Consider the following 24,733-nt stretch of genomic DNA (forward strand, 5'->3'; position numbering starts at 1 on the left):
TCTCCATTTAGGAGACCTTTCCAGCCCCTTTTCTGGGAGGTCACATCCTGCTTATTGTAGAGTGGGTGGTTCTCACGTCACTCCCTGATGAAACCTTGTAAGGTCTCTTCCAACTGAGGACAGTAGTGTTCTCTCCTGAACATCTCAGCAGAGTCCACCCGTCATTAGCAAGTTTTTTATTCTCACGGTTATCACATCAAATATCAGGTTCATGCATAAGATAGTAGAGTATTTTGAGGGAATAAACAATGATTTATTTTCTTTATGTTCCCTGTGTGCTAAGCAGTTTGGCATGTAGTAAGTACCCAGTGACTGAGGAAAGGATAAAGTGTATGGCTAGATAAAAATGGAGATACAGATAAGTGTAGAAGGAAAGGAAAATCAATGCTTTGGTAGAAAACTGGGCAATAGCTCACATTTCATCCCTTCACCTATCTCCTTACCTTAGCAATCCAAAAATTTTTATACACACATATACACACACACACACACTGGAGGTGAGTTGTTGCAGAGAACAAACACGGCCACACTCCTCCCCTGGCACGTGATTCACATTACATATGTTCAAGACATAGTCAAATCCATTTCTTCAATAAATTTTCCCTAAGCTGTGGTTGTTTTTAAAGATGATTTGCAGGCTAATGACTACTCCAGCTATGAGCTGCAAGTTTTGTGTTTAATCTTTGAAGCCAAAAAGCACAAGGGGCGATCTAATTAAAGAAATTACTTCTGTGACTATCATCTAATACATATATTAAAGACAGTGCCTTCCATGAAATTACCTGGCAGAGAAGATCCTGAGGCAAGGTTAGTGTCCCGCCTTTCAGCTCACATGTATTCTTGGCCTGCTGTGCCAGATGTTTTGCGAGCAGAACGACCTGGTGAAGAAAATTCTCACTAGCATCACAAAGAATCCTGTATTTTGGTGATACTTGCATGGTTATAAAGAGAATTATGTCTTTTATCCTATGCAATAAACCAGTAAGAGAAATTCTTATGGTTCTAAAGAATCCTGTTTTACTGGAAAATAGATGTTGGATGAGGAGAAGTGGGCAGTGAGGCAAGATAGAAGAAATTCCTGCCATATATGCTAACTGGGAGGTGTTTGGAGGGAAAGTATTAATATTCTTTATTTAACATTTATTTTATTGAAGTATAGTTGATTTACAATGTTGTGTTAGTTTTCGATGTACAGCAATGTGATTCAATTATACATATATATATTCTTTTTCATATTCTTTTCCATTATGGTTTATTAAAGGATATTGAATACAGGTCCCTGTGCTATACAGTAGGACCTTATTGTTTATCCATTCTATATATAATAGTTTGCATCTGCGAATCCCAAACTCCCAATCCATCCCTCCCCTATCCCTCTCCCTCTGAAAGCATTAGTATTCTTTAATGAAGATTTTATAATTCATTTGATCTTACCGGAAACAGGTAAGTTTAAAAATTCAAGGGTGAGGAAAAGATCCAAAGAAATAAATAAAGAATTTCAAATTTAGAAAATCAGAGCTAATGCCCTCATTTACCAGGAAGCTTACCTTAACCCACTCCCTCAGCAGTCTGAGCTTCTTTATGCATATGTAAATCAGGCATATAACAATATGAATATAGTTATTAACTGGTGGCTGTGAGGATTGAATGGGAATAATGCTATTCACAGTAGTTTTTATTTTTTTAAAAACAAAGCTTAAGTTATGATCTTTAATTGAAAAATTAAATGTTATACCAGAGAGACCACTGATCTTAGAAGGAGAAAGACTGAGCTGTATTTTGGCTTCAGTCACCAATGACTATGTAATTTAAGGTATGTCTTTCCCAGTCTTCAATTTCAGAATCTTTAAAATGAGGGCAGTGGCTTGGTTGATTCTTAAGGTTCCTTCCATTCCAGTTCTTGTGTTTGGTGGTTCTATATCTAAATGTTTGTAATAAAAGTCTACCACTTTTATTTTTCCAAATAAAAAATCCTAAGGAACAAATAGGTTAAGGTGTTTGCCCAGGCTCTCTCAATAAGCTAACAGCAGTTATGCATTAAAATGCAAAACCCCAGAACTTAGTGGCTTAATGCTGCGTTAAGTTGCTCTTTTAGATACATACTTATTACAGTGGCTCCCTAAGATTAAATACTCTGAAAAGAAAATTAAAGGTTGGCATTTTAGGGATACTGCCAGTACACTTCTCTTGAAATCTTACACTCATTTTACTGGCTTTAGGAGAATTAGTTAGCAAAGCCATACACACTTTAGTTACACAAAGTATGCAACAGGGGGCTCTCTAACAAAGAAGAAAATTAGTGAGACATACATTTAGGCCTGATTCTGCTTCAGAAGCAAAATTAATCTTGCTTGCAATTTTCAAGGAAGTAGAAGTGAGATGCTGTGCTATTACAGGGCTCAGTTAGGATTATAAACCATGGGGATGTCAGTATTGAAGATAACTTTTTGATGATTACAGGAAAACAATGTGATATTGTATAGTTAGTGTTCTGTCGGGCAGAGGCAGCCATACCCCAAATCCTGGTAAGGCATTCTGTGCAAGCTCAGAGCTGCCAGCATCCTCTCCTTGATGAATGTCTGGGTTGAACAATAAGGAAAGATAGAGAGAAGAAGATTAGGTCAATGGATCAGAGGAAACTCTCAGACCTGGAAAGGGGCATTAGAACCAAAGTGATAGAGTGGAGAGGACATCCCTTTGGAAGTCAACAGACTTAAGTCCTAGTTTCATTACTTTTTAGTTCTTATCTTGACTGATTGAATTTAATCCTCTATCAATGTGTTGTTCTGTAATAGTATAATAATAATCTCTATCATGCTTGTCCTATAGGATTTTTGTGAGGATTAAATGCTTGAGAACATTTAAATCATAAGGTATGATATGACTTTTTCTCAAGCAGTTCATGCAGTCTCCCAGTTCATACATATCTTCAGCTACTGAGAAGGAAAAAAGATGGGCCTGCTACCAGCCACTCTTAGATGAGAGCATCCTTCATATCAGGTTTTCCAACTCTGTGCAGCTACATGTAGGACAAAAGGAAGAGCTCCAACAACCATCACCAGCACACCACCATTCCTCCTTCCCCCATTGCCACCAACACCACATTGCGGGGAGGTGACTGATCTATTAGTAAGAGGCTGGATCCAGACTTCCTGTGTTCAAATCCTGGTCATTCCCTTTACTAACTTAGAATCTTAGCCAAGTTACTTAACTTTTTTGTTCCTCTCTTTCCTTGTTGATAATAATGATACCTACTTCATAGGGTTGTTGTGAGATTAAGTCAGTTAATATATATAAAGTGCTTCCACCAATTCCTGGTAAATAATTAGCTCTCAAAATATTTGTTTTGATTATTATTGCCTTTATCCAGAGTTACAGAGAAGTGCTGTGTGGTAAAAGATAACCAGTAAGGTTTAGTTCCAGGGACTGAAGGCATCTAGCTATGAGCCAGGGGGTGAAGGATAACCGATCACTCTAGTTAACTACCCTGAAGTTCAAAGGAAGATAAAAGGGAATATCCTAGTTTGTGTCACATATGTGGTATGATGTGGGTGAGAATATGGAGTCACAGGATTTTAGAGAGGGAGGAAACCTTGGCATTCATCTGTTTAATCTCGTTTTAAGTATGAGAAAATGGAGACCTAGAGAGAAGGAATAATTTGTCCAAGGTTCCATATTGAGCAAATAACATGAAAGTGAGATTTCAGCTCAGGATAGGAGTAGGCCTATTGGAAGAGACTGCTTCTGTTGACTCTCCTCACTATAGAATTATCTCTTTCCTTCATCTGCATTTTTACAAAACTGCTTCTTAACAGTCATCTGAGATATTACACACAGGAAAAAAAAAAAAAAACTCCATCAAAAACAACCATCTCTCAAGTCCACCTATGATGGGAACAGCTTTATTTTACTTTGTGCCTTCTTTGCAATTAATAGACCACTTCATTGTTTTTTATTCCTCCTCCACCACCACTCACTCAGAGATAGAGGAACCCATTTTGAACCAAAATTGAGAGAATTTAGCAGCTTCAGAGAGTATCACTGGGATCAGTCATTTATTCTCATGACGGTCTTTGCTACAGCTACTAATGTCCTTTCTTTTTCGAGTAAGTGATCACATAGAACAAACATATTTGGGTACTTTATATTCTATACTTTTTTTCTTGTTATACAGAATACCTAACTAAATGTCACTCCTGGTTTCAGGACCCTTCCAGAAGTAACCTTTTGTTAGAGAACTTAAAACATACAGATCATCAGTTATTCTTTTAAAACTTTCTAATTTTATAGACGAGTAAATGGATGCCCCAAGGTTAAATGACGTTTCTGTGGTGACACAACTTTCTTCTCAAAAATGCCTCCTAGTGGGACACATGCTTACTCTCCAGTTTTGAAGATAATACTTTGTATATAGTAAATTAAAAATTGTCAAGCAGGAAGTGGGATGGTTGCCTTACCAAATTCCTAACTTCATGAATGTGATGACTGGGAATCCACTATCCAATATCTCGCCGTCTTCCTTGCCATGCTTTGAGATATTTAGTCCCAAATCATTTTGTAAGAATTTTTCTCAGTTTATAATAAGTTTCTCAAACTGGTTTTGAGTTTTCCAGAGCTGTGATTCTCCTTTTTCATTCTAAAAAGTGAAGGCAAAGATACTATATGTACAAAGATTTAAATATTTCCTTCTTTCTACCATAAATTGAGTCTCCAGATTTCTCTATGATTACTCATGGTAGAAATCATTGATCTTGTAGCAGACAACTGCATCTTCAGGACAAATAAGTATTTTCACACTATCTGTGGTGGGCCTAAGAGTTTACCTACAGAAGCCCTTCTGTGCAGGGAACTCATAAAGTTGCTAACACTATTCTTTGCCCTTCTAATCCTTTTCCTTTGTTAAGCTAATTAATTTTGGTTACCTTTAAGTCTCCTATCTCAGTGTGGGATCTTTCCTACAGAGGAATCCAGAAGAGTCAATGACCATCCTCTGCAGAATTCACTGTGGTTTTGATTCACACCATAAGGGCTTCTTACACTGGCCTTTCCTGGGATGCTTTCCTCACTTACATTTTCATAGGTTCATATGTTTTCTTTCCCTTAGTCTAGAATGCCACAACTCAGGGGAACAATAGCATTTAACCTTTCAACTGTTTGTTAAGAAGTGACACCTTTGATCAGCTATGCGGCTGATCAGCTATGTGGCCTTTGTGACACATGTTCATGCCATATAAAAGAAGTCTTAGCCCTGTGCTTTCTTCTCAGTTATCCTGATCTGCTTCCTTTGACTGTCTCCTTGAATCTTGAATCCATTTTACTGTCACTCTTTCCCAGTAGCAGTCAGTTTCACCATTCATTAATCATTACCTTTTCACTTTCTTAAAAAAAAAAAAAAGTTTTGCCAAGTATTGCTTTGGATGCAGCCTACAGTGAGTTTTGATTCATTGTTTACCCCAGCAATGCTGACTGTAACCATTTTATAGAATACCCCTTTCAGCTCTTGGAAGCCTCCTCCTGTGGTTTTGTCCCTGATCTTGACTTGAAAGTCTCTGGTGATGGGAAACTTACTTTCCCATTTTAGGAAGCAGTCTATTTGATGGTTGGTCTGCACTTCCTTGTATATAACTGCTTAATAGAATCCAAGTTTGCCTCTGGACACACAAGATGCCTTTCTTTTTTTAATAAGAATGTTTCAGATGCTTGAAGATAGACATCAACTTTCCTCAATTTCTCTTTCCCTGGCTCTAGTTATTAAACTGGTACATCAAATGAGGTCATTTTCACAAGAGAACGAGCAACATGGATGCCTCTGACTTAGATTCTGAGTGGCCTTAACTCATGGGTTATCTTAACTTTTCTAACACTTTAAGAGTACAGATAGTCCCCTTATAAATTCATATTGTGGTTTCATCATCTAAAAAGTCACAATGAAAGCTTTGGATTTTGTGTCAGCTAAACTAAATTTGAATTCTTGACCAGACCCATACTTCAGACAATTAATTAACCTTTCTGACCTTTAGTTTTTTCATTGTACATGTGGATAACAATATTGGCCTTATGTGGTTACCCTGAGGATTAAGTAAAAGAACCTGTATAGAGCCCAGTACTGTGCTTGGTGCATTACAGGTGCCTAATAATTCTTATTTTCCCTTCTCTTTTCTACCCTATCTTTCCTTTCCCTCAAATACTATTTTTTTAATTGAAATATAGTTGATTTACAATATTTTATTAGTTTCAGGTGTACAGCATAGTGATTCAGTATTTTTACAGTTTATACTCCATTAAAAGTTAACAAGATAATGGCTATAATTCCCTGTGCTATCCAGGATATCCTTGGTGCTTATCTATTGTATATGTAGTAGTTTGTGTCTGTTAATCCCATATCCCTAACGTGCCCCTCCCTATTTCCCTCTCCCCACTGATAACCACTAGTTTGTTTTCTATATTTGTGTTTGTTTCTGTTTTGCTGTATACATTCGTTGTTGTTACACTTTAGATATGTGATATCACAGAGTATTTGTTTTTCTCTGACTTATTTCACTCAGCATAATATTCTCTAGGTCCATGCGTGTTGCTCAAAATTGCAAAATTTCATTTTTTATGGCTGAGTAATATTCTATTCTCTCTATATATATATATATATCACATCTTTTTTATCCAGTCATCTATTGATGGACACAAGATATGGTTGCTTCCATATCTTGCCTATTATAAGTAGAGCTGCTATGAACATTAGGGTACATGTATCTTTTTGAATTAGTGTTTTCATTTTTTGTGGATATATACCCAGGAGTGAAATTGCTGGGTGATATGGTAGTTCTGTTTCTAGTTTTTTAAGGAACTTCAATACTGTTTTCCTTAGTGATTGTGCTAATTTACATTCCCACCAACAGTGTGCATCCTCACCAACATTTATTTGTAGACTTTTTGATGATAGCCATTCTGAGAGGTGTGAGATGATAGCTCTTTGTTTGATTTGCATTTCTCTAATAATTAGTGATGTTGAACATCCTTTTATGTTTCTGTTATTCATCTATATGTCTTCACTGAAAAAATGTCTACTCAAGTCTACTGCCCATATTTTTGGTTGGGTTTTTTTTTTTCTTCTTTTTTTGATACTGAGTTGTATGAGCAATTTATATATTTTTAATATTAACCCCTTGTCAGTTATATCATTTCCAAATATGTCCTCCCATTCTATTGGTTATCTTTTCATTTTGTTGATAATTTCCTTTGCTGTGCAAAAGCTTTTGAGTTTAATTAGGTCTCATGTGTTTATTTTTGCTTTTATTTCTTTTGCCTTAGGAACAGATCCAAAAATACATATAAATATTGCTAAAATTTATGTCAAGTTGTTCTGCCTATGTTCTCTTCTAGGAGTCTTATGGTTTCTGGTCCTACATTTAGGTCTTTAATCCACTTTGAGTTTATTTTTGTAAATGGTATATTAAAATGTCCTAATCTCATTGTTTTACTATAGCTGTCCAGTTTTTCCAGCATCACTTATTAAAGAGACTGCTTTTTCTCCATTGTATATTCTTACCCCATTTGTCATAGATTAATAGACCACAGGCATGTAGGTTTATTTCTGGGCTGTTTGTTCCATTGATCTATGTGTTTGTTTTTATGCCAGTACCATACTGTTTTAATTACTATAGTCTGAAGTCTGAGAGAGTGACACCTCCAGCTTTGTTCTTTTTTCTCAATATTGCTTTTGCAATTCGGGATCTTTTGTGGTTCCATATGAATTTTAGGATTATTCTAGTTCTGTGAAAAATGTCATGGGTATTTTGATAGGGATCACATTACATCTGTAGGTTGATTTGGGTAGTATAGTTGTTTTAACAATATTAATTCTTCCAATCCAAGAGCATGGGATATTGCTGCATTTCTTTGTATCATCTTCAATTTCCTTTATCAGTATTTTATAGCCTCCTTGGTTAAATTTATTCCTTGGTATTTTATTCTTTTTAAAATAATTAAAATCCTGTTTAATGTGATTTTAAACAGGATTGCTTTTTTACTTTTTATTTCTGATAGTTCATTATTAGTGTATAGAGAAGCAACAAATTTCTGTGTATTAATCTTATATCCTGAGACTTTGCTGAATTCGTTTATTAGTTCTAATAGTTTTGGGGTGAAGACTTTAAAGTTTTCTATATAAAGTGTCATGTTATCTGCAAATAGTGACAGTTTTACTTCTCCCTTTTCAATTTGTATATCTTTTATTTCTTTTTCTCATCTGATTGCTGTGGCCAGGACTTCCAATAATATGTTAAATAGAAATGGTGAGAGTGGGCATCCTTGTCTTATTCCTGGATTTAGCAGGAAGGCTTTCAGCTTTTTTTTTTTTTTTGAGTATAATGTTAGCTATGGATTTTTCTTAATGGCCTCTTTTATGTTTAGATATGTTCCCTCTAAACCCACTTTGGTGAGAGTTTTTATCAAATACTTTTAACCTATACTTCAAATGTAGAGGTTTCAGTATATGTTTTTGAGTGATTTGAACTAAAAGGCCTGAACTAAAACCCAACGATTCCTTAACTGACATAAAAATTGGGGTTAATATAAGACTTTACTGAAGGCCAGTGTGTAACAAAGGAGATTACAACACAGAGATAATTTGCAACTAACATCTAGATAACTTGATATGGTTCATTCTCTGGAGTCCACAGCTCTAGACTAGTGTTTTAGGAGTCTCTATGAGGTTGTTTTCCTATATAGTTTCTGGCCCGATTCTGTTTGGTAGAGGATTTCTTCCCTTGACAGTCAGGAAAACTTTAAGTGTGGATGGATTACTCAAAATCCAGGTACAAAAAAGAAGAGCATACCTTACTCTGTGAGTTAAATGCACCTTCCCAAGCCCATATCTTTTTTTTTTTATCTGACGTCTGAAACTCTGACTTTCTACTCACTTTAGGGAATAACGCTTCCCCTTCTGAGAATGTTGTGGGTTTACACTAGGGTTTTATCAGCATAGCATCATCAGAAAAAGGTAGCCCAACATCTGTGCTAGATGCACAAAGGGGATAAGGGAAAACACATTCACAGATTAAGACCTTGTGTTTTCCTCTATATCAGACATTTGTTTGTTTGTTTCTTTTTTTTTCATAGCCACTACTTAACTGATGCTATCAGAGACTAAAGGTGATACCACTATTAATAAAAGTATGCCTAAGGTTTTGCTTAAGGTAAAACTTGAGACTGTTCTTACTCATCCTGAGCATGTATTACTTTCAAGTCAAAATTAAATCAACATGCATTTACAGAGCATCTTCTATAGTCAAAGTGATGTACTAGATCCTCACAGGAACAAAAAATGTAAGTCATGATTCTCTCTCCCAAATTCTATTTCTACTCTTATATATAGATCATATTTAGAATCTATTTTATAATAAAATCCACTTATTTTTAACATAAAGTCAACATTCTTTCCCTGGCTTTTGTCCACAGAAAATAATAAATGCTTCTGGTTACTTATCTTTTAAAAGCCAGCTATGGCTATTTCCTTGTCTTTTTCCTTTTTAGGGATGAGAGGAAGAACTGTCAAAATGAAGAGAAAGGAATGGTCCTCTTCTCCATTGCTGTATTCTTAGCATACTCAACCAACTAGAGACAATTTTCTAGCTTACATCTAAAGAGGTTTCTTTTCTATGGTTTCTGGTGATTACAATATGTATACATTGTCTAGAATGGGATTATGACCTCATGAGATCCCTTCTAGCTAATACTGCATGTTTAAAAACTAATATCTTGTCCAAAACATTACAAAAATATTATTTCTCCTTCTTGCTCCAAATGCTGTTTAAATAAATATGCTTATGCAATCATCTTATTCCTTTCTGGATATCTGAGCCCTGAAATGCTTATTTACAACTATCTATCTATCTATCTTGGCTTTGATTGGGTAAACACAAAACCACCTACACCAGTCTCCTCTTGATTTCATGTTGCGAATGCTGTATTAGTGGGCAAAATTAAGCACAGGGGAGTGTAACTTTATGTGAAAATGATTGTTAAGTGAATAACTTAGAACTTTACTGAGTGCTTTCATTTACTACTCTGGAATTTTTGAACATTTTCTTGTCTCCACAGCATTCCAAAAGGAAGCTGGCCAAATATTTTTATTTTTTGTTTTGAGCTATTTTGTTTAGCCTAACAATGTGAATTTAGAGGTTTGTAGATGAATGATGCTACTTTTCATCCATCTATCTACTCATCTACCCATCCATTCATTCATTCATTCATTCATTCACTCGTGCATACTGTTCCTTGTTTCAAAAACCAGTGTTATCTTTTCAATATATTATTTTAAGTAATCTAGGTCATTTTACAGGCAAATAAACTTAGGCTCAGACAAAGTAATTTTATGCAAAGAAAGATTATTCTAAATCATATATTCTTTCTACTTTATATTTTATTTTTAGAGAATTCTAAAAAGTTAGTACTAGAAAGGACCTTACTGGTCACCTTGTCCAAACTCCCATTTGATCCCCTGATATTTTTCTCTAACCAGATTGTATATTTCAGTTATTTCCAATAAAATCTTATTAAATATCAAATAGGATCAGTGAGGTCTTTCACTACTTGTTATTTTCTCAGAGTCCAGTGCTATGTGCACACAGAGGACAAAATGTGAATTTATGACAATTTAAATAATATAATTTGATTGTCAGTCATGTGCTGGGTGCTGTAAGAGACTGCTATCTCAACAAGATCCATCCCCTGAAAATTTGGAATCTAAAATTAGAAATGGAGCAACTAGGTCCATGGAGAAAGCAGCTCAGTACAGATGGGTGACAGCATGAATGTTAGGATTGTCAAATGATTTTAAGGTCATTTTGATCACATTCTGAGACTTTAAAAATTGACTACTCATTTTATCTGATGTTTGTGCTCTCTTTTTTCATTATTATATTCCTTTTCTTCTCTGAATATGAGTGTGTGTGTGTGTGTGTGTGTGTGTGAGAGAGAGAGAGAGAGAGAGAGAGAGAGAGAAATTGAGAGAAGAGAGGGAAAGATCAGAACTGAAACTCTACACCTAAATATAGGGGTGGAGGTTGGTCAGGGCAGAAATCTAGGTACCATATACCCTTTCAGGCTATCCAATTTTAATAGATGGATTGAATTTAGGCAGATTTTTGAGAGTACTGATGAAGCAAAATGATCAAGTTGGAAATGTGGAGGCTACCCTTGAATTAGCTGAGTTTGTTTCTTGATATAAGAATAAATGTTTCATTTTAAACTTAAAAAGATAGATGGATGGATGCATTCATTAATTAATTCATTTAAGTATTTATGGAGCATCTGCTATATATTAAGTGATATTTTAGGCACTGGAGATAGGACCGTAAATAAAATAGACAATCTTCCTCTCCTTATGGGTTTTACATTCTTATGAGGATCTTCAAGCTACATTATTCATCTAGAAGGAAGGGGTATCACTGAATCGGTGACACTGGAAATTAGAAAAGGGCTAAAATGATGGAGAATCACTTGGGGCAGTTTTTTAATATCCTCAATCTAGCTAGGAAGGAAAATAATCAAGTGCCAAATATGTGTTTTAAGCCAAACCAATGTACATTTTTTTAGGAATAGGAATGGAAAAAGTGTAACTTTATCCTCTTACAGATTTCTCTAATTTCTGTTTTGATTTAGTTTCCTTGTAGTTTTCTCATGAAGCTCAACTTAAATTACTGAACTAAGGAGGAGAGTATTTGGAGGCCACAATCTCAGAACCAACGAATACCCACTTATGCCAAGGGTGAGAAAACCACCATCTTAGTTCCCTGGCCCAGAGAGATGTAAAAGCTGCAGAGGGAGGAGGTTTGGGTCACTTGAGTCCCCTGGTTCTTTACAACACTGAATGATCCCTTCAAGGTCATTTATAAGATGTGAAACCCTCCTAGGGGAGTACTAGAGGTCAGTGAATGAAAGGACACATAACATTTCCATTTTTTCTTTATGTGACCTTAATTGGGACATGAGAGACATTGAGGTCAGAAGACCTGGATTAAACTCATGTATCTTCACTCATCTCTTGTGTGACTCTGGGAGATTACATCACTTACTGGAGTCTCAATTTATCTGTAAAATTGAGTTATTATTATCTCCTTAATTTTCCTCACAAGGTTGTTAAGAAACTCAGTGAGAGAATACATGTGAAAATGATTTCTAAACAGTAAAAGACTATATCAATGCAAATGATTATTACATTTTAATTTTAAATTGTATTACATGAATATAATTATTCATGATGTCATGTTTTTATGGGCATATAGTGTAACAAAGAGGATAAAAGAGGAGCTCTGGAAATAAATTAGTTACACTTTAACTCTACCAATTCTTAACTGGGTGACTGACTAAGTAACATAACCTCTCTGTGCCCCAGTTTCTTCAGTTATAAAATGAGGATAATGACAGACCATACTTCATAGGGTTGCTATAAGGATTCAATGTGTCAATAACTGCAATGCGGTTAGAACCCTGCAGGGAGCTTAGCCCTGGCTCACATTATTTATAGCTTATGTTTCTTATTAAAACAGACATTCTCCAAAACATTGATAATTTCTCTACTTGGGCAATAAGGATACTACCCTAAATCTGTGTCATAAAGAAGAATTAAATATACTGTCTTTCTTATTTTGAGAGATGACCAAAACCAGACAAACATATAACATGTAGTAATTCAATTTTGAACTGTTGAATAAAGCACCATAAAGGAATTCACAAATTATTAGAAAGTAGTTGCTTATGTTGTTGTTGTCAACCTATTTTAATCGACAATCTGAAAGAGAAAAGGAAATGGAAGTAAAGCCATTGTATGCGATAATATTCATGGAGAAAAGGTCTTCTTCTGCCCATCAAGCTTGTGGTGTCAGAGGCTGGTGAGCTCATATTCACCAAGGTTTGAGTCAGGGGCCTGATCTCAGAGCAGGATGATATTTGAGAAGAGACTGATTGCCCTCCACAGCTGGCTATTGACTGCCCTTCCCCACAGTCACCCTCTCACTCCACCTCCATCCTCCCCTCTGTGCAGGGTGCTCACTTGGTTCCTCATTTTAAGGATTGAGGCTGTTTTGCACGTTTCCTGATAGAAACCAGAGATCTGGATTCCTCAAATATGGAGACACTTTTTCTTTTTGGCTCCTTTGTGTTCCCAACAGACAAGGACATTGACAATATTCCGCTAATGAAAATTTTGTTTGCCATTACAATGTCAAGGTTAATCATTCATTTCAAGTAGATTTCCAGCCTTTGTTAAATACATTATGTCCAGGAGTGAATGATGGTGTGTATGAATCACAAGCTATGTTTTCCTGTTTTGGGAAGTCTGGATTTTATAGGAGGGACTTGATTTAAATGGATATTTTAATGACAGCATGCTTATTCTAATACTTTACATTATGGTCACATCTTCTTTGAGCCTTGCAGTAGCCCAGTTAGATAGGTACTGCTTGTGTCATTATCATTGATGTATTTTACAGATGTGGTTTGGAGATTGAATAACTTGTCCAGTAGCATACAGCGAGTGGGTGATTAAGACAAGAGCCAAATAAGATCATGATGGGATGAACTGTAAGCTTGTTGAGGGCAGGGAGAATGTAGAGGTGTAAAGAGTCCCCCTTGGTAACTGAAACAGGGCCTTGGATGCAATCTGTGCCCAATTCAAGGTTTCACGTGAATGACTGCAGTGGTCCTAATAGTTTGGTTTAGGAGTTGAAAGACTTGGCCTATAAATAAGGGAAAAACTATTCAACGTTCTATATTATTTCCCTTTAGAATACAGAGATGACTTAAAAATATAGAGATGATAAAGACTGTCCATGTTTTATTTGTTTGAAGGGAGGTCAGAAATATAAATATAATTATCCTTTCAATGTGTATCTGGCAACTTTCTCCAAGTAATTCAACTGGTTCCACCTATGCTGCCTTCAGAATTGTAAATGGAAATTCTCGAGTTGTTCAAAAAAAGAGCAAAAAATTCAAGGTATTTTTATCCCTGAGATATTGCCCTTCAAAATAATCAGTAGGTTGATGTAATCTCATTCCTGAACCCCAAATGCAAAGATATTGGAAATGTCCTAGTAACCATGAAGGAAAACTTATGAGAATTAGTGGCCCAGGTAGGAAACTAATGAATTTCTTTTTTTTTTTCTTTTTTCGATGTGGGCCATTTCTTAAAGTCTTTGCTGAATTTATTACAATATTGCCTCTGTTTTATGTTTTGATTTTTTTGGGGTGTGAGACATGTGAGATCTTAGCTCCCTGACCAGGAATCAAACCCGCAACCCCTGCACTGGAAGGTGAAGTCTTAACCACTAGACCGCCAGGGAAGTCCCTGAATTTCTGAATATAAAAAAATTAACTAGGGTATTGCTTCTGATCTCAACAGCCATGTAAATAAGACCTAACTTCTCAGATTTCCCTGTATTTACCTCTTCTTCTCACTGGAGAAATGAAGGAAATGATGCTGATGATGAGTTAAAGGGCTCAACAGCTAAAAAGCATCCTGACAATAGCCACAGGAGTGCAAGGGAAGAAGTAAAGTTTTTGTTGTCTAATTGAATCGAAAACACCACATTCTCTTAGTATTGATCTACAGGGAAAGTCACTTTCAGAAAGCTAACATTTATTGATTTCATTTTGTTCCTTAAATACCTAACGATACTGTCATGTCAAGACAAAGAAAATTTCAAACAGCAACTGTTATCTGCTTTTTCATCTCTTCCTCCATCACCCTCTTCTGTCCTGTGCTGCTGCACTGGTTACCTTCTGCATCAAAACATCTTTCATGTCTCATAAACCTACAGGAAAAAAAAATTAACACACTCAAAGGTTAGAGAACACACATTCTTTTTCCAGGCCCTTTTTTTTTGGTGGAGGGGGGGTGGTGGGCACAGACTGTAGTTCTAGTAAAGTGTGTTAAATTTTTGAGAGTCTGAGTTTATTTCTCCCTTCTAGGATTATGTGTTATCTAGAATGTATCTATATCTATATATCTCTCAAACTTTGACACTTGAAGAACTTGTCAAAAACTCAAAATTCCTGGGCTCTACTCATAGAGATTTCTGTTTCACGCTCCGAGAAACCATCAGGGATCTACATTTAAAAAAAGCATCTCAGAAGAATATCATGCATTTTCTTAAAAAAATAAACACTGTCATCATCTCTTTTACTCATTCGGCATTTTCCACTTTTCAGAATGCTTGCGCATACATATTCAGTTCTGTGAGGTAGATGGGAATGATTATTCCCATTTGAGGATAAGAAAAAGACTCACAGTTTAGCAGTGATTTTCTCAAGGCCTCACTATACACCCCTCTCTGGCCCATTTCTCTGGATTCCTCACCTTAGCTGACCTTTTCCTTTTTGGGTGTTGAACTGCAAGAGGCAAGGAGTCCCCAAAGCCAGCCAGTACTATTTGTACCTGCCTTCCTCAAGAATAAGACAAGCCTTGTGGTAGCCAAGGAAGGAAAAGACGTAATTTTGTCTGTGAAATGTGAACATTTCCCAGATGTTCCCATAACATTTCCCATATCATTAACAGTATTAACAATTAATTTTCAGTAATGTCCCTTACCACATCCAGATGCGCTTTTGAAAATGTATTTGGCTGGATTCACTTTTGGAGAAGAGGTCTTGTGTGGTCGCCTGCGTGTGTGTGTGTGTGTGTGTGTGTGTGTGTGTGTGTGTATCTTTTCCCCATTATGTACTGTTAGAATCCCAAGTTCACTGCCCTTATTCAGGCACACTGAACAGCTGCAGGGGATGTGGTGCTCCCCATTGACAGCTGGGATTCCCCCCTCTCAGGGTGCCTGACCTATTTAATCCTCCCAGCTGTCTGCCTCATAAACCTGTCTGCCTGTGTTATGTCCAGCTGCAGCATGAAAGGTCCAGGTCCCCAGACATGGTGGGGCTGTTTAACACAGTGCTTGCTCTAAACAGCCTCACAGGCCTCAATTCTTCTCCTTCTACTAGGCCCACAGGTTTGTGCCCACATCTAGAGAATTCCTGGGCCCTCTCCACAGCCCACATCCATTCTCAGTAGCTGCCAGGGCCTTCACGTTCCTTGCCCACTCTTGGGTATTTCCAACATACGTGTTTCTGCTTGGAAATCATCCATGAACTCTTTTGGCACTACCCTTGATGCTTGGTGGAATGTCTGTTAAGGGGAGGGACTAGGGATATTTGAAGACTGATTGAAGAGAGATACTAAGTATGACTAATAGCCACTTCCAGGCCTTAGCATGACTACTCCTTTATGTTTCCAAATTTTTTCATGCTGCATTTTAACTTGGGTGACATTATCTTCTCCGCTGAGTTTTCTGTTGCATCCAGCTGTCACCACAAGCACTCCTGGAGACCCAATTGCCCTCCACAGCTGGTTGTTGACTGCCCTTGCCCACAGTCACCCTCTCACTCCACCTCCATCCTCCCCTCTGTGCAGGGTGCTCACCTGGTTCCTTATTTTAAGGATTGAGGCTGTTTTGCACGTTTCCTGATAGAAACCAGAAATCTGGGTTCCTCAAATATGGAGACACTTTTTCCTGTTCCAAAATGTGCTGAAGGTGGACCCAACAGGCCATTGTTACTTTCTCCAGTGTCCGCTGCCTTCCTTTCTAAAAAGAGAATTCTTTGTGCTTCAGCTTATTGGAGAGACGGCAGACTGCTTTGTGGGCGCCTCACCCCTAGCCCCTCTCTGTGTACCCGGGATCCTTTAACGGGCCAGTAGTGTTTTCTCTTGGGGGAGGGATGGGACAGAGCCGACCGGAGCTGCAGTTCCTTCGTTCTGCCTCTGAGAATTTCTCATACAAACCTCAATCACGTAGGATTGCGTAGAGAGGAGAAAAGGGGAAAGATAGGAGACGGAGAAGGGGGAGAGGGGTGACGGGAGGGAGGGGGAAGAGTCTGGGAACAGAGGGCGCGAGGGCGGGGAGGAGGACCCGAGCTCTCTGCGCTTCCTTGCGCTCCGGGAGCCTGGCCCCCAGGCTGGCCCCACCTGGGCGCTCCCAAGCTCTCAGCGGGTGGGCGAGCAGTGCCAAAGGTACACCGGCGGCCGCCCGCTCTTCTTCCCACCCTCCGTCTCGGTGGCGGTCGTCCCTGCCTGGAGTTTCCTGTGGAGCTAGCGCTCCAACCCAGCGAGCCGGCTAGGCAGCGGCGGTGGCGTCCAGGAGCCGGTGCGGCTCGGCGCGCCTGGAGCCTCAGCCCCCGAATGGGACTCAGCCGTGAGCGCCCCCTCCGGGGCCTGGGGAGGAGGAGGCGGGGGACACGCCGCTAGCCCGCGGCTCCGAGCTGCCACCCGCGCAGCAAGTTGGCCGAGTTGGCGGCAGCCCGCACCTGCTTCCTGGCCCTGGCCCCAGAGTCTGCGTCGGGCCCCGAGGGCCCCAGTGGTACACTCGGCCGCCTCCCGCCCCCCAGACCCGGCGGCCTAGGGGGCCCCTCTTGCGCCCCAGGCGCCAGACCATGGTGGGCAGCTCCGAAGCGGAGCCGCAGCCGCCTGGAACCGACGTCGCCCGCAGCCAGCCCCCGCCCCACCCGAGCCGCCGCGCGGGTGTTCGCAGCGCGCGGGTCCCTTCCTTCCTCGGCTGGGATGTGCCGCGCGGGACTGAGTGATCGGCCTCGCGTCCGGAGGGTAATCCCCATCTGATCTGATGCCTGTGAGCCGCCGATTGCCGGGCCGCGCGAGCCTGGGGGCCCCGGGCAGCGCGGCGATGACCTGATCCCGAGCTCGCTAGGGCGCCCCCTCCTTCCCTCGCTCCCTCTGAGCCTGTGCGGAGAGCTGCTAGGTGCGGCGGCCCCGGGCGGACCATGGCGGGGAGCTCCAGTTAAAGGCGTGTGGGCGCCGAGCTGGAGAGGAGACCTTCGGCATCGCTGCCTTTTGAGGGGGCTTATTTAAACTACTGAGTCATTCCAGATTTAGGATTCCCTAAATAATCACCAACTGTGCCCGTCTTGTGCCAGAAAGAAAGAGGAAAGAGAAAGAGCACCTGCTCTCGGGACCCCGCGTATCCGCGGCGGTCGCCTCTCGCGGGTTTCTCCCGCAGGGGTGCCTGGCCCTCGAGGATCTCCCTCCCTCCCTTCCTTCCTCTTTCCCCGTCCCTCCTTCCCTCCCCCCTCCCTCGCCTCCCGCGCCTCCCGCTCTCCTTGCAGCGCGGCTGGCGGGGAGTCGCGCTCGCCGCAGCTGGAAACAGCTGCCCCCGCCTGGCGCCCCTACCCCGACTCCGGCTAACCGCTCCCACTTCGCGCCTCTCGGAATTCCAGAACTCGGGCGGCGGGCCCCGGGAGAACCGCAGCCGGTGCGATGCATTCCGTAGACCTCACCCAGCCGGGACGGACCTCCTAATCTCCAGAACTGCGGGCCGCAGGGAGTTAAATTGCTGCCTTCCTCTCCTCTCTTGCGGTTGGTGGCTTGTTTTCTAAAGGAACGTTTTATTCACTTTTTAGTATTTTCTACCGGGGGCACGCTACCCGCCCCGGTCCAGACTGCTTTGTAAACGGGTTTTAGATGTCTGTATGTGTAGATATACTTTGGACACCTTACAACGCTTGCGCCTCTCCAACAGGGGCACGGCTTGTTGTTTTGGACATCCTTCTTCCCTTTCCACTTGGTACTCCGAACGGAGTGTGACCAAACTCCCCACTGCCCCTTGGACGCGGATCGCCTTGGGGAGCAAGTTTGGGGTGCAAGAGTCTAGTTAACAGGAAGGCCTGGGACCGCCCCGCCCCCACCGCCAGAGGTTGGGGAAGTTTACATCTGGATTTTCACACATTTTGTCGCCACTGCCCAGACTCTGACTAACGTTGTGGGCGCCGGGTTTTCGGTACTGCGGCCTTCTCAAATATTAGCACTGCCTCCACGCGCCTGCCCTGTCCCTCCAGGCCGCCGAGGTCCTGCCCTCGCCCCGGCGGAGCGTGATCCCGAGGGCGCAGTGGAACCCGGGGCCTGGGGCCCGCGCTGAGCAGCTATGGCTGCAGCGATAGCCAGCTCCTTGATCCGGCAGAAGCGACAGGCGAGGGAGTCCAACAGCGACCGGGTGTCGGCCTCCAAGCGCCGTTCCAGCCCCAGCAAAGACGGGCGCTCCCTGTGCGAGAGGCACGTCCTCGGGGTATTCAGCAAAGTGCGCTTCTGCAGCGGCCGCAAGAGGCCAGTGAGGCGGAGACCAGGTCAGTAGAGGTACAGACGGTGGGCTCTCTAGAGGCTGACACCCCCTCCCCTTCTGAAAAGCACCTGGGGGCATCCATGGAAGAGAACCAGGATCTCCCTCTTCCATTCTGGCCCCCGTTCTCCAAAAATGTTCAGACATCTTTCGGTCGCTCTCTGTTAGTTAATAGCGCCTTGTCCCATATTCAGGAAAACACTTTATACTTGATGAAACCACGGTTTGACTAGGATGAGAGTTACATATATAGATGCTCCTGGTCCCATAAAGCTTGTAGAGTCCTTGAGGGCAGTGACCACCTCATTCTCCCTCACTCTCTCTTTCTCATCCATCCCTTCATCCGTCCATCCATCCATCCAGCCAGTGTTTAATCTGCCTACTGAGGACCTAAATATAAATAAACCTTCCTCCCTATATCTCTCATAACACTTAGCACAATTCTTAACACATAATAGACGCTTAGTAGACACCAGATGAACTTAAATTTACTGTCTTTTTCTAAATCTTTCTCTAGCAACACATCATGTCCATTCTTTCTCACATTCTGATCAATTTCTCACCTCCCCATTTTTACCCGTGCCCTTTCACTTCCTTTTACACAGACCTCCTTTTCCTATTCTCTTCCTCCCATTACTCTCGTTGTTTCCAATGGCTCTGCTCATTAACTTTTCTGTCCTATTCCTCCCATCCTTTGCACACTCACACTTACTCTTGGGACATTATGGGAACAATGTAGTATCTGCAGTTTGGTCTCAGGGAGTGCAAAGAAAACTTTAGACTTATCAGAGATCTTCTAGGCCTGGCCTTTCTGAAGCTGATTCTCTTCTTTGGCCCTAAATTCAAATGGTTGGTCTTTGATGTGTCTCTGTTTACAAAGGGAAATTGGATACCTCAAAATTTCAGAGTGATTATTCCCATTTTAAGCCAGGCTACCTGGAGAGAATGAAAGCAGAATTTCTAAGGTCTGTGCTTCCATCAGACTTTATTGATCCTCTGGGTGTGGCCCACCGGGTCATTTGCAATCTGCAGATGATCTACCCTTACTGTGGACAACTGAAAGGAAATACTGTCTCGAGAGAAAGCTTGCTCTGTGATCAGTTGACTAGTTTAGGTTAGCATCTTTGCAACTCTGACTGTGATGTTCTCCTGGGTTCCAGGAATGAAGCATATGGGTTAGGGTCATTGGGTGAAGAAAACACTTGGAAAGTCTGGACAAGTGGGGCTCAGAATTAATTTAGAAATTTGGGATTAAGCCTTATGAAAAAGCCATCTCATCTCATTTTTCCATTAAGTTTTCATGACGTTATTCACTCCCTAGTGGGCTCATTTTCTTATTCCGTGATGTTGATGAAATAGTAAATTTCAGGAGTAAACAAAAATAATTATGATCTGAAGGCAGGAGCCAGTAAAGCCTATTATTTTATATTCAATTAATATGGCCTGTTCATTTTATAAAGGGAAGATGTATGCAAAATACTAGAGTTATCTCTGCACAGTAAATAATTCATATTAGGGGGAAGTCAAATCCCTTGTATTGTTGTGCAAGGATCATTTGGGGGCCATTTTCTCTCAGGGCTTATGTGGTCTGCAAGGGACTTCAAGGCTCTGAATTCCATGTGACTCTTATATCTCAGTCTCTGAAGTATGTTCTTGCACTCTAGTTGGGATAATAATGTTTGTGAATAGATCCTACTCAGCCTCCTCAGTTACAAACAAGGTCATCAAGATGATAGGTAGATTGTTTTTGTGAATGGATAAGATAAACTTGACTGATCTTTGTTGAAGTTGATTTGGAGATGAGTGATATGCATGGCTTAATTTTGCATAAGGAAATTGCTTCCTGTGACCTTTTCCTTAGCATCTCATTAGAAAATAGAGAATTTGAGGGAATTGCTGAGTTTATTGTTCTTTTCAATGTTCATTTAATCTTTCCCTCTTTTTCATCCACTTGGTGTACATTTCTGTAAAGAGATCATGACTGGTGAATTCCTTTAGCTTAAGTGTCACAGTAATAATCTGGCAGAGAGGTGACAGGACCTGTTAAGACATGCCCAGTGCAAAGGCAGCACACATGTTTCTGTCCACCGTGGACTTCAGTTTGTTATGAAGCTTAGCTTAGAAACATGGGAGTGTAGGGTGCAGCAAAGCTTTTGGAGAAGATGATAGTGTCCTGTTATTGTTACTAACAAAGCCAAACAATTAACCTGTTGATTTGCTGTCAGTGACTATGATTCATGTAGTAGGGGATGAGCCTATATAGAGAGATATAGCACCTTCCACATCTCAATTCCAGAGAGGATTCTTTAGTTGGATTGGGAGAAAGTTGCTAAACACCAAAAGGAAAAAAAACTATCTGAGCAAATCTGTTTTACAAGCACTTTGATGTTATGTTCACTTAATATTTGAGTTATCCTTGAACTCACTAGCCTTTCTAAGCTATATTCTGTGAACTACAAACTGAGTCACAAATGGTAAAGTGGAATAACTTGTACTGATAAAGAATTTCCACTCTGAGTTTCTGTCGAGACACAAGTTCCATGGACCAGACTTGCCAGGGGAGAGAGCCAGAAACAGTGAAGCTAAGTCAGGTATTGGATGGGAAAGGCCACAGTTGTATTTCTGATTTCAGGGCTGACACATTGAGTGTCTCTTAATCCTTGTCTTAGCTCACCAAGTCCTGATACATATCATGTTGAAACCTCATAAACACAGAGGGAACACTGAAATTACACAGTAAAGATCTCAGATTTCAAAATCATGATATTGCATTATGAAAATGTGAGAATTGGCAGGGCAAGACCTCCTGTTGTGCAGTTCCAGGACCACAGGGCACCTCAGATGCTTTGTGAATGCCCTCCCTGGAGCACAGTGATGGCTTACACTGGGATTGTGTAGCAAAATCCTTCCTAAGATAAGAAATCCTTGAGCCATAGCAAGTTGGTGGTTTATACAAGATTGCACAGCTAGATTGTGGAAAGATTGGGGCTAGAACTTGATCCAGTTGATTCTTCTTGCCTGTGCACTTCACAACACAACACAGAAAAAAAGTGGTATGATGAACCGGGTGTCCTCTGTCAGAGAATGGAAATAATTTTTTGTGTTATTTATTTTTACCATTAGGGATTGTTATCATTATTATTTTGTAATTAGAACAGGAATACGGTCTCATAGAGGAGGTTATGGGTAGAAGGAGACATAGGCAATTGGGATTCTAAAATGACCATCCTATGCAAACTATTATATGTAGGATGGATAAACAACAAGGTCCTACTGTATAGCACAGGGAACTATTTTCAATATCCTGTGATACTGAATAATGGAAAAGAATATTAAAAAAATGTATAATATGTGTATAACAATCACCTTGCTGTACAGCAGAAATTAACACAACATTGTAAATCAACTCTACTTGAATAAAATAAATTAAAAAAAAATAAAGTGACCATCTTATAGCAGCCTGCATTATAAAAGTAAATCCAACAGTGAAGACATACAGACAGTGCAGGAATAGTTAACCCCTTAGGCACTGTGCGGGCTGTAGCTCTTTAGAAATGAAATGTTGGAGACCTTGAACTGGCACGTTGCCCTAAGGCACTGAACCATAAAAAAGCCTTTAGAACAGTTCTGTTTGTGGACTTTCTAATAAAGAAAGGAGCATTCCTATGGTCATTATTACTTGAATAATTATTTATATGTGAAATACCTGTATGAGCCAGACCTGCTGGAATACTTGCTTAAATGTTGATACCACTTAATTTGCCATATCTAAGCTATTAGCACATCCACGTGAATTACATGGCTTATTTATTTCCAATATTTGTTTTACTTTTGAATAGAAACATCTGTACAAATGATTGACTCCAGAATTATTTATGTTTTGACTCAGGAGTTGCTGCAGGTAATGGATAGCATTCACCATCAGGAAGGGAAAGGTGTTTATAGAATCTTTGAATTTTGGAGCAGCCAGGAACCTTGGAGGTCATTCGTATCACTCTTTGAGTTTTCAAATGAGAGCCTCTCTGGAAAGTACAGAGTTGTTAGATAAGCCTAAATCTATGTATTTTAAGTGATTTTGTGATTTTATTATTTTTCTATATAATTTAATTCCTTCCCTCAAACCAGAGCATTAAAAAAACAGAAGTAATCAGGAAAAATCCTCACCTAAAAAACATTAGATGTTTTTCATAACTTAAGTTTTTGGTTTTATATTACCTCCCTCTTAAAGAATGATGTAGTATATTTATACCGACTGGATAAAATAAATCAAAGAAGTTATTACAATTTTACTAAATTTTGTTGATTTTCATTTGTCATTTTTCTGAGCCCCTGTTTCTACTTGTTTCTGAATCCTGGTTTCTGTTATAAAAATTGAGGTTACTCAAAATATTTTAGCATTTTTCTGACTTGTTTTGGTAGATGTATAGTATTTAATAGCATACTCATTCCAAATTTTACTATCAAATATATCCTTTGATGTTGATGAGGGAAGCATCACAGAAAATAGAAACTTCAAGAAGAAAACTGACAAAAAAGGAGAAATGCTTAATCATGTAATTTATGGAATATGAATTAGATTTTTATAAATTGAAATAATTCTGGTCAATATATAGATCAAGAATACATTCACATGACAGGTGATATTTTACATTTATAGCAAGTAGTTTTATTGTATTTTCTCCTTTAAAAGTATGACTCATATCTGAACTACAAAATCAGCCTAATTAAATGATATTTGGCTTAATGTCTTGTTAAAAAAAACCCAGGCTTTTCTCTTTAGAAACCCACCCTAGGGTTTAAACTGATATTTTGTATGTGTTTTTTTAATCCTGTTTTCTCTACAGCAGTGCATTCTCATCAACAAATTATGTTTCCATTGTAAGATCGTTTTAAAATAGCAGGTACTGTGATCTCTTGATTTCTTTCATCCCACAGAGATCTGATCAAGCCATAACTCAGGATTAAGTCTTTAAGTTTTAATGAAGTTGATGTTCTTGAACAGACTTAGAAAAACAATTTGTAGGAAATGAGGCAGTCTGTATTTGAGGAAGCAATAGGAATATTTTAGAAGATCTTTAGAAACTAAAGCTTTGTCTCATACAATTATAGAAAGTACTGGGCTTACTAGCCAAAAACTATTGCTTTTAGTCTTGTTGAGAGCATATTTTTACATAGATATTACAGTGTTGATTTGGTTTGAAAAATTTGTTAATAGTAATTAGTCTTTTCTTGTCTCTTTCTTGAGTACTTTGTCATAATGTATATTCGCTATGACTTCTTTCTAAAATTATTATACATTTTACGAGAACTCTCATAAACAGTCTCATTAGACATAGGAGACAAGTTAATATACTACATTTTGGATTCTACCTGATGGCCTACCCATCAAGCTACAGAGCTTTACTTGTTGTCCAAAGAGAAATGCAGCACATCTAAAGGGCTCTGACAGACATAGAGACACAGACCTAGAGAACGACGTATGGATACCGGAGCAGGGTTGTGGTGGGATGAATTGGGAGATTGGGATTGACATGTATACACTAATATATATAAAATAGATAACTAATGAGAAC

The 24,733-nt window shown here is 39.7% G+C and overlaps 1 protein-coding gene across 2 annotated transcripts in view; it reads left to right on the forward strand.

Moving 5' to 3' along the window:
- FGF12 (fibroblast growth factor 12) overlaps positions 1-24,733 on the forward strand; it is a gene marked incomplete at its 5' end in the record, with an annotated part of 571,869 nt that overhangs the window by 301,801 nt on the left and 245,335 nt on the right. The window contains one exon of one of the 2 annotated variants that reach the window (XM_082625697.1): positions 18,969-19,167. The exons of the other annotated variant lie outside the window; for it this stretch is intronic. Coding sequence (XP_082481823.1) covers positions 18,969-19,167 — 199 coding nt within the window. Of the gene's footprint in view, positions 1-18,968; positions 19,168-24,733 lie in introns of those variants that run through there. 2 annotated transcript variants of the gene reach the window in all.

The sequence above is a fragment of the Mesoplodon mirus genome, assembly GCF_964341445.2.
Source record: "Mesoplodon mirus genome assembly, chromosome: 6".
Classification (NCBI taxonomy): domain Eukaryota; kingdom Metazoa; phylum Chordata; class Mammalia; order Artiodactyla; family Ziphiidae; genus Mesoplodon; species Mesoplodon mirus.